Genomic DNA, 10,225 nt, shown 5'->3' on the forward strand with positions numbered 1-10,225 from the left:
GGCCTCAGGGGCTCCCGGGGCTGAAAGGGGAGCCTGGGCTCCCTGGGGTTCCCGGTGAGGGGAAGACCGGCGAGCCCGGCCTGGCTGGACCCATCGGCCCCCCGGGAATGCCGGGAACGCCGGGGCTGAACGGGCCGCCAGGGCCACCGGGACCGCCCGGGCCACCGGGAGCGCCTGGGGTGTTCGACGAGACGGGCATCGCGGGGCTGCACCTGCCCGACGGAGGCGTGGAGGGGGCCGTGCTGGGCAACGGCAAGCCGGGGAAGCCGCAGTACGGGCGAGGAGAGCTCTCCGCCCGCATCGCCCCGGCCTTCACCGCCATCCTCACCTCGCCCTTCCCGGCGTCCGGCATGCCGGTCAAGTTTGACCGGACTTTGTATAACGGGCACAACGGCTACAACCCAGTCACCGGGATATTCACCTGCCCCGTATCCGGCATCTACTACTTCGCCTACCACGTGCATGTCAAAGGGACTAACGTTTGGGTGGCGCTTTATAAGAACAACGTGCCCGCCACCTACACCTACGACGAGTACAAAAAGGGGTACCTGGACCAGGCCTCGGGCAGCGCCGTGCTTGAACTCAAGGAGAACGACCAAGTCTGGGTACAAATGCCCTCGGACCAGGCCAACGGGTTGTACTCCACGGAATACATCCACTCCTCCTTCTCTGGGTTCCTGCTTTGCCCCACATAACAGCTGTTGGGCATGTTTCCTTTTCACCCACTTTAGCCATTTTTTTTTTTTTTTTTTTGATAAAAAAGGTTTTTTTAAAATTAATACAAAAAAGAAAAATCACTGGGAAGAACGCGCAAGCCGTTGTCGTGGGACCTTGCTTCACGCTGTTTGATCCATGAGTCAAGAGGGTAACTAGAAAGGAGACGTCTGTCTGTCTGTCTGTCTTTTTTGAGGGAGGGAGAAAGGAGGGAGGGGAGTGACTTCCTCAGCAAAGCGTATTTGGAACAAGTTTTACCCTAGTGACTGTACATCAAACACAGGAACACGCTTGGGACGGCAAGGATCTGGCTCTGCAGTAAACTGCTCTGTGATCCAGAGAGGGTCGTCTGGAAGAGCAGACCCTTCTGGTCTGCAATCAAGTGCCCTTGTTTCCCCTTCGGAGTACTAGTTAAATAAATACAGCTGTTGTCATGGGTGGTGTATTTGCTAACCAGCACAGGGGCCCTAGGCACCCAACACAAACCTGCACAGCAGCAAAGCTCCATGATGGATTGAGAAATTCCCTTCCCAAACCATCAGACGCCCGAGTTTCAGTCTCACTGATGCCTGTTTTTTTTTCAGACTGGACTTTGAGGCCATCTCCCGGATTCACCCCGGATTCAGTGCGGTTGGATTTGCAATCATAAAAAGTGGAACACTTTGCATAAGCACCTTCTTATAAGAAGTAAATATTATTTTTAACCCTCCCCCCGCCCAGCACCTTTAGGAATAAACACATCCAGGCACTGGTATGGGGGAGGACGACAGATGACCTGTTCCAGAGCCGTTGAGGGAAGCTGGGACCCCTGGGATGAACAACGATTTCTCTCTCTCGGGTTAATTCATCTACTGGCAAGTCCAAGGGCTAGTTCTGTCCTGCCTGTTTCTCTGCAGCCCAAAGACTTGCTTGGCCTTGGCAGCATCTTAGTCCTTGGCCACACAAGGATGGCACTGCAAGCCCGGCTTACGGTGCTTCTAGCCTGGTTTGATAGAAGGTTTAGTTGTGCTTTCTTGAAAGTGCCACTTACGGACAACTTGCTTTTACTGTCTCACTATTTCGGGATGTGTAAACTTTTGCATTGGTATCCCCCCTTTCTCTGGGGACCTTTTAATTAAGAAAAAAAATAGCGTTAGGTCTAACTTTCCATTCAGTCATTTTACAACGGTGCTATTATCTACTTAACAACGTTATTGACAAGTCTAGTGCAATATGTACCTGTAAAAGCGCACCATTTCGGGTGCCAATCTAAAAAAAAAAAAAAAAAAAAAAAAATCACATTTGTCTGTCGTTACCACTTTGTCTCACTAATGCTTGAAATGTTACTGACCTGAGTATGAGCTACAAGGTTCTGGGGAAGGTGCGCACGGATCCCGACCACTCGGCTGCTCTGTCCTTCGCTAAGGCAGCGCCTGAACCCCGTCGCTTTGCAGATTTTCTCGCGGTAGAACAGTCACGGCCACTTGCACTTGCAGTAAAGCCATTCCTCCCATCCCAGGCGAGCAGCCCGCTGCTGAAGTGAATCCACACGCGTTACGCCGCATGTCCCTCCGCAAAGGCACCTCCCTGAGAAAACAGCAACAATTTGGTCACCAGCTGAGCAACTATTACCCTTAAATATTCCTAAAGCCTGTTCTATGGCCAAAGATGAGAAATGTAGCAAGAACGGGACTTGGGATTGTTCTCCAGACGGACTGTACAAGATATTTAAACAGATTTTCTTTCTCTGTTTTGTTTGTTTGTTTGTTTTTCTCCTTAAGCCTGTCCTGTGTTTCTGCCTCTTGCCATCCAGGGCTTCCTCGTAAGAACACACTTATCCCTGAAATTAAGAAACACGAAAAGGAGATTGAGTTGGAAGGCGAGTGCTCGAGCCACCGCCCCGCTGGGACTGGCCTGTCCCCTTCCCGGGGAACCTCACCCCACCCAAAGCTGCAAGTTTCATGTCAAGATGAAAGCACCTCAAGCAAGAGGCTGCCCCGGGGCCGATCCCACTGGACGGTTTTAGCTCCTGAAGGCGGGGGGGTGTCAGGGCTGTGCGGGTTTTGAAAAAAAAAAAAAAAAAAAAAAAAAAAAGAGTCCCTAAAATTAGAAGTGGAAGCTCAGATGTTTTCTTCAAGGCTTGGGAGGGGAGGGTGTGAGGGTGGGGCCCGTGTCTCCTTTACTGAATTGTCTTTCCCGGGGAGGAGAGCAGCGATGAACTGGAGCTGGTGCCTCTCGCGCCCCAGCCACGCGCCGGGGCCGAACCTTCATCCTGTTCCTCAAAGCGACTTATTTATACCGTGTCCTAACCTCCATCCCATCTCTTCTTGTTCTGTCTTACCCGAAACTTCTTGTCCTAGCTGGCAAAACGCAACGACAAAAATACTCACTATAACCACGCCGAGACGTTAACTCGTGCAGTGCTGTAGATATTGTTTTGCAATTTCACTTTCCCTTCACGTGCAGAGCATAACCCATAATCAACCTTCCGCAGCTATATAACCTCTTACACAGTAATGGAAAGGCAAAGATATTACACGCACATAGAGTTAGGCTAGGGAAAAAAAAAAAGGAAAAAAAAAACGATGCACAGGATGAGGGAGGCTGTTCACTAAACCGGACACTGTCAGGAAGAATTATTTTTTTTTTCTGGAGTACTGAGTACGTGATATTCGCCAGCAGAAAGGATTATTTTCTGTCGTGTGTGTGAGCGCATGGGATTTTGGTTTCAATCACAATAATAAAAAAGGTTGGGTTGGATGAAGTATGTCTATTTTTAATTATGAAAACTGCATTACAATGTGCATTTTTATATACAAATTCTTACTATTTTTGTTAAATTTGCCTCTAGTATCTTCATTTCTAACCTAGTATATAGAGGTTTTTAGTTTTGTAAATACTTATTACATGCACTGTCTGTCATAGTAAAAAGTTGGTTTAAAATGCACTCTCTTTGTGATCAGAAAACTGGCCTTCTCTTCAGAACTAAAACTACAGTACTTGATTGTATTGACAAAACATCAATAAAACTTATTGTATAAAAGGTGGGCTCAGCTGTGCCTCTGTCCTGCTATGAACGGGCCTGGCTCTAGACCACGCACGCAGACCTCTTGCCCTGTTTTTCCTTCTCAAAGCCAGCTCCCTTGTTCCCAGCGCTCCGGCAGATCTGTTAATTGATAGTTAGGTAAGAAGGTATTGCGTGTCTCTCGTCATTAAGGAAAAGACTCCTGTCTCCAGAAGTTCATTTTAAAAAAAAGGATGAAATCCAGACCCTTCCAGACTGGTAATTATTAATTTGAGGAATTTAAGTCAAAGTGTCGGGGATTCCCTTTCCCTTCCGTTTTTCCCACGATGCTTTTTTTTGCTCCGTTACACAACCCTGTCTCCAGCCAACCTTGGCGTCCCCAGCTGCAAACAGTTCAGCCGCGCGCAGAGGAGACGGTGAATCACCTGCAAGGGAATCGCTCTCGGAGCCTGAAAGTATGAAGAATAAAGAGAAGAAAATGTTTCCCTACCAGATCTCTCATCTGGAAGAGGAGACGTTCCGTAGAGGTGCCCCCCAAGCAGGCTGGCTGCCACGCGGGCAGGCTCCTTCGCGAGCTGACTCTGAAGAACAATTCTGCTGCACGCTGCAGGGGCTCCCAGCACCGGGCACCCAGCACCGGGCTCCGGCAGAAGCTCCACGTGCTGCTCCTCGCTGCAAAGCGCCTGCGAAGGGAAAGGGCCTCTCCAAACCATCCCACAACACCCAGCGAAGCTTCCGGCTCGCCCCGCTGCTAACTGGAACCACTCCTGGGCTCCCACAAGCTGCAGCCGCCCCTGACCGCTCGCAGGCAGGAGTGGCCACCTGAAAGCTGATTTTTCAGCGGATTCCCAGTGCTAAAGCTCACCCCGAACGAAGCACGAGGCTGGGCTACACGCAAGGTGTCTCTACCCAGCGCCAAACATCTGCCACTCTGCTCTCTACAGAAAGATTTCAGGAAGCCATAAAAAAGCAGTTTCAGGTTGAGTCTTAAAGTGAAGCATGGGGTGAGGAGAAACAGCCCAGAGGTTCTCATACGGCTCCTCCTGTCAATTTAGTATGGAAGCACAACTTTATGGTTGGAATGAAAAGACAGGAGCAGCAGCTCGTTAACAAAGGGAACTGAGGGATTTTATTTCTTTCCAAGAAAGTCAGAGCTAAATGTTTTGGTACACATTTAAATTCTGGCCTAAAACAAGGCAGATGTTTTAAACAGGAGCTCTTCTGCTCTTCACGAGTTCCAAATATTTAAATTATAAAGCTGCTTCAAAAGGAAAATATCTTCTTTTATATAATTCTGTGAATACGTTCACACCTCTAACAGAGTAACGTGAAAAACCTGACACTGTACATGTGAGATCCACAGCACAACACAAACATACAAGAGAGCAAAATTCCACGTGTTCTCAGGACAAGAATCCAGTTATACAAGAAAACCCCCTTAAAGCATCACACAGAAGAGTGGCACCTGAGGGATGCAGACCACGGGGAAAACTGGGGGGAGGCCCGGCAGCCAGATTTTCCACGCGTGCACACACGCAGCCACCGCGTGTGCCTGAGGGAACGGGCACTTGCCCGTGGCACAAGAGATACCAGAGAAGTAGGAGAGAACTGTCACGTTCAGATTCATAAACACTTCCATATGATGACCGCTTGCCTCTTTCTTTTTGTTTTCAATTATTAAAAAGTTTTCAACCCTTTCCAGACATGCCATACCCAAGCTGTCAGCCTCTTTTTGACCAGCTCCACCGGGCCAAAGTTTTAAACTTACAACTCTGGAACATTTACTAGAATATTCTTGGCCACCAGTACCAGCTTCAAATGCACAAACTCTTAAGCGCTGATAAATTCTCCCCCAATTAACCTACTTTTCCCTTTATTTTCAGATCATTCTTGCCAAGTACAGAGTTTTAAGGCTGTGAGAAGTAACTCCTGTGTCCCGCTGAAGTCATTTTTGTCGCTGACTGCAGCAGAGCCAGGAATCCAGTCCTTGTCTAACACCAGGTTTCACAGCTATCTCTCCCCTCAGATTTAAACAGCAATCCCACTTGGTGCTCTGGATGTATGTACGTAGGACAGCCTTAAAAATGCAGGATGCACGGGTTAGGAACAAAGGAGCAGCTAGAGCAGCTGCAGCAATGTGAAGCCGGTCACATGAGGGAACACAGAGCACAACGGGTCAGGACGGTGCCAGGTGGACGGCAGAGGGGAGGGCACCAAGGGAGCAGGAATTTGTCACACCCTCTCCCAGCAGCGATGACGAGCCGGCTGGGATTCCGTCTGCACGCGCCAAGGGCGCTTCTGACAGCGCCACTGGCCGCGCAAAGAAACCCCCTCTCTGACCTCAGGCACTTTTCGTTCTGCCTTGAAGGAAGAGACCCTCTGCCCTGCAGCATCCTCGCTCAGCACAGGACCCGTCCCACCCGCGGGACGTCCTCTGGGCTCGGCAGGGCTGAGCCTCTCCGATGACTCCTGTCTCCGTCCCAGTCAGCTGAGTGGGAACTGGTGATCTGAGAGGGTGTGGAGCCTCCCAGAGCCGCTGCAGGACAGGCCCCTAACAACTGAAACAAAGGCCACGGCACACAGGAGTAGGGGAAAACAGCAAGAAAGTCAGAGAATTCATACACCCACCCTGCAAGTGTAATGACAAGATGGCACAACGGCGGTCAAAGCAAGAAGCAGAAGTCTCACGAACAAGCAAACGCTCCTGTAGGCTCCAGCTGCCCCCACTGTCCGAGGCGCCGTGGGCAGCCACCCCCCAGCTGTGCTGTCACCCAAGGCCGTGTCCCCCCTCGCCAAAGCAGCTCGTGCTTCCAGCTCTCAACTCACAGCGGCTCGGGCGGAGGCTCGCCGGGGTCTGCACGTGGCGCGGGCCCACCACCACATTCCTGACCAGCCGAGGTGACCGCTCGCTTCGCCTTTAGAAAACACACTCCCCCTCAGAGCTCAGAGCCGCTGGCAGTAGAGTTCGTACAAGCTGTTGGCCAGCTTCTGTGTCTCTTGGAAAGCTTCACAGCTCTGCTCCCAGCTCGGGGGTATCTGCTCCTCCCCGTAATAAGCCCCCGCAATGGCTCCGGCCATGGTGGCTATGGTGTCTGTGTCTCCACCCAGAGAGATACAGTAGATGATGGTCCTCTGCAGGTTGTTGTAGTGACCAGGAATGTCGGGGTCAGCCTCCATACAGCGCAGGAAGGAGTAGATTGCAGTAGGGACAGACCGCAAAGCAGCAATGCCGTTGCCTGTTGAGGAAACCCATCCCCTTCAGCACCGCAGAACACCTGCGTCCTCCTGCCCGCAGACGTGCCCTTTCCCTCCTACCTGCAACTTCCCACCGCCCGTTACCTCCGATACCGGCATCACTGATTTTATCCTGACAAAGTGCAAAAGGCACCTCAGAAACCTCCCCAGAACTGCTCACGTCCTGGAGACCAGCTTCCCACTACCCCAGTACAGACCAGCAACACACCCCTACCTGCTCCCGTCCAGCTGGAGATCTGACAGCCATTAAGACAAGAGATCTCCGAATATTAAGAAACATTATTCACAGTAAGCTTTTCTTCGCAAGACATTCCCAGCAATACAGAGAGGGAATCACTAGGTCCAGCTCCGAGAACCACGGACTGAGCACAGGCAGCCCTCCCAGCACGCTCTGTGCCCGACGGCAGCACAGGCCGAAGGGGTGAGGACACAGCAACGGGGCGTGTGGAGTCAGTCCTGCTGCCAGCTCGTTCCTGGTACGGAAGGTACTTACCTAACTCAAACAACACATCTGCTTTGGGAACACTGCTGAGCTCCAAAAACTCCTTTATTTTCTTTAGACGCCTTGAAAACGGTAAATCCTCAAACCCCAGCCTGGAAACAAAGAGTACAGTGAAGAAGCGAAGAATGTTAAGAGCCAGAGTAAACTGTACACAGCCGAGCTGGTGCTCCTCGCAGCTACTTACGCTCGGGCGTCAGTAAGAGACTTATCATCTGCCTCGACGTCTTCCATGTGGCTGATGAGCTGCTCCAGGAAGGTCTCCTTGCTGAGCTCTCCCTGCAGGGCGAGGTGCACGGCCAGGGCCTGCAGGATGGCCCCGTTGTAGCCCAGGGAGTTGGCGTGCGTCACCTCAGCGCTCAGCCTGGCAAACTGCGAACGCAAACACGTCGTCAGCAAACCCGCCCGCGAGGCTGCCCTGGCAGCAGGACGCCCGCAGCCCGGGTGCCCAAAGGAGCCGAGAACTCCGGTACCTTCTTCACGTCCTGGACGTCAGAATACACGAGGGGGATGCCGGCCACCCTCATGGCGCCGCCGTTGCCGTAGGAGCCTTTCCCGTTAAACTGGGCTCTCGCTGGCTCAAACACATCGTTGCACTTGGGGCTCAGGAGCTTCTTGAAGACATTGACAACTGCCATCCCATAACCTCTGTTGGGCTCCTTCTTGTACTCCTCAGCAAACCTGGCGTGGGCAGGAGAGCAGCAGTTACAAGGTGAGAAAAAGGCACGGGGTAGTTGGCCTGTTCCTGAAGTGAAGCCACTTGATAAAGTGAATTAACAGACGGGTAACCCAGTGACAGTCAGGGTTCAAGTGACTCAGTCCTGCAGGAAAGAATCCAATTCCCCAAAACCGGTGTGAAAGGAGGAAAAGGTGTATAAACATCACCTTTCACAACCTACTTGTTTCCCTCTCAGCTTTGCCTTGAAATAGAAGCAAGCTAGAAACATTTCCATGGGTCACAACAACAAAGAAAGTCTTTTGTTTGAGTTCAGCGGAAGAGCTTTCTAAACAAATAAATGTTCTCCCTTAAGTGGAACCAAATGCTACCAGGGCTGTGGATTCAGAAGGAAAATAGATCATAAAAAAACCCTGAAGCTGACCTCACTAATATTCACTAACTAAAGTAAGGGAAATACAAACAAATAGCAACAAATAAACACGAAGGGCAATGCTTCTGACATTTCTGAGCACCGTCTTCCACAAAGGTGAGCCTGCACACATGGCTGCAATACAGCACGTCCCATCCTGCTGCACTTTGAGCAGCTCTGAGCCCCCACAAAAGCAAACGGCGCCGCGTGTTCCAGGGCAGCACAAAGCACACAACAAATGACAGAATTAGCCATCGTTTGGGGTTTTTTTGGGTTTTTTTTTTTTCCTTCACAACAGCAAATTTGCTACAGCTGCTGTCCCTTTTCACAGAAAATGACAGAGATTGCAGAAACCCTAAGGAAGTTTTGCCTGCGCTAGCAAACATCAACAGCCTGCCCCTCGAAGGGGGGCTACAGGCCTTACCTCTTGGCCATATCAACTTCATCAAACTCCCGCTTGGCCAGCAGGGACTGCACCACCGACCTGCTCATGGCCGTGTCGTCCGTGTATGAAAGTGTTTCTAAAACAGAAGGTGAAAAACATAACGTGACCATCCAGCGACAAACTCTCTTCCTGTCCTCCACTGTCAGCACTTCCCTCCTCTCCAGGTAACTGCCTAGTTACCTGCGTAGCTGGATCAAAACACTACCGGGAGCTCCTGGCTAGCACCTGCAGGTTGTCACTAGCCATGGTCATCAGAGTAAGAAGACACAGAGCGAGAGAGATGCATCCACAGCAAGAATGAGACAGAAGGCATTTCAAGAGTAGTGAGAGCCAAGAGAAAGCGTCTGATACCCAGAGGCACGTACGGACAAAGGAGACAAGTCTCTTTCTCAAGGAGTTTACAGCGAACAGCACAAGCAGAGAAGAGAGAGCACAGCTGCACTTCTGGCCTGGACTGCAAGAGCATCAGGTGTCTTGAAGATCCTACAGGAAGGGTTTACAGAGCTTGCTGCACAGCTCCCAAGAGTTAAATCACCGATTTTGTGCTTCTCTTACTCTACTCCTTATCTATTTTCCGTACACCTGTTCCTTGCTGGCACCCCCGCACCGCGACACCCCAGTTCCCCAACTTCACTCGAGCAAGCACAAGGCTGAGCACAGCAAACCCCAGATCCCCCCCCGCACCAGCCCTGTGAGTTCAGGAACCAGGAGCTGCCCTGGGGGAGCCAGAAGCTGCTTCAGCAAGGTCACACTCACCCCGGGGTGGGGGGGGCAAAGGGGACCCCCAAACCCCACAGCACAGGGTCACACGCTACAGCAGGGCTGGGGGGGCAGCCACGGGTGTCCCAGGGGAGATGCCACTTGTGGTGAGGAGCAGGACTTGGGGGACAGCGGGTCTGGGGGTGCAAGAAGTGGCTGAGGGGGGGGGGGAGACACACACACACCCCCCCAAGCCTGACTCTGGGGGTGTTGAGGGCCGGGCCTGAAATCTGTGGGGTGTTGGGAGCTGAATATGGGAACGGGGTGGGGTGACATATAAAGATGGGAAAGGGGATGTGCTTTGCCCCGACACCCCATTCCGCTTCGCAGGGATTTTCCCCACCCACCTCTACGGGCGCTGCCGGTCGGTTCCCCGTCCTCAGGCGGCCTCGGTTCAACCGGTTCAAGGCCTCGGAGAAAGTTGAACAAGTCGGATAACTTCACGACGCTCCTACCCTGTC

At 51.7% G+C, this 10,225-nt stretch overlaps 2 protein-coding genes across 2 annotated transcripts in view; one reads left to right on the forward strand and one right to left on the reverse strand.

Moving 5' to 3' along the window:
• The window catches only part of COL8A2 (collagen type VIII alpha 2 chain), a 5,106-nt gene extending 2,352 nt beyond the window's left edge, over positions 1-2,754 (forward strand). The window contains exon 2 of the mRNA XM_026863200.1: positions 9-2,754. Within this exon, the coding sequence (XP_026719001.1) occupies positions 9-695 (687 nt within the window). The 3' untranslated portion in view covers positions 696-2,754. The remainder of the gene's footprint in view (positions 1-8) is intronic.
• A 2,070-nt stretch (positions 2,755-4,824) lies between these two features.
• Positions 4,825-10,214, reverse strand: ADPRHL2 (ADP-ribosylhydrolase like 2). The gene is made up of 6 exons (XM_026863250.1): positions 10,112-10,214; positions 8,985-9,081; positions 7,946-8,153; positions 7,660-7,844; positions 7,467-7,567; positions 4,825-6,954 (listed from the first exon to the last, which is right to left on the reverse strand). Exons 2-6 carry the CDS (start codon positions 9,050-9,052, stop codon positions 6,662-6,664), a joined length of 855 nt encoding a protein of 284 aa, XP_026719051.1. The 5' UTR covers positions 9,053-9,081; positions 10,112-10,214; the 3' UTR covers positions 4,825-6,661.
• Between the last annotated feature and the right edge of the window lie 11 nt (positions 10,215-10,225).

Source organism: Athene cunicularia (assembly GCF_003259725.1).
Source record: "Athene cunicularia isolate RWA chromosome 23 unlocalized genomic scaffold, athCun1 chr23_part1, whole genome shotgun sequence".
In the NCBI taxonomy this organism is placed as follows: domain Eukaryota; kingdom Metazoa; phylum Chordata; class Aves; order Strigiformes; family Strigidae; genus Athene; species Athene cunicularia.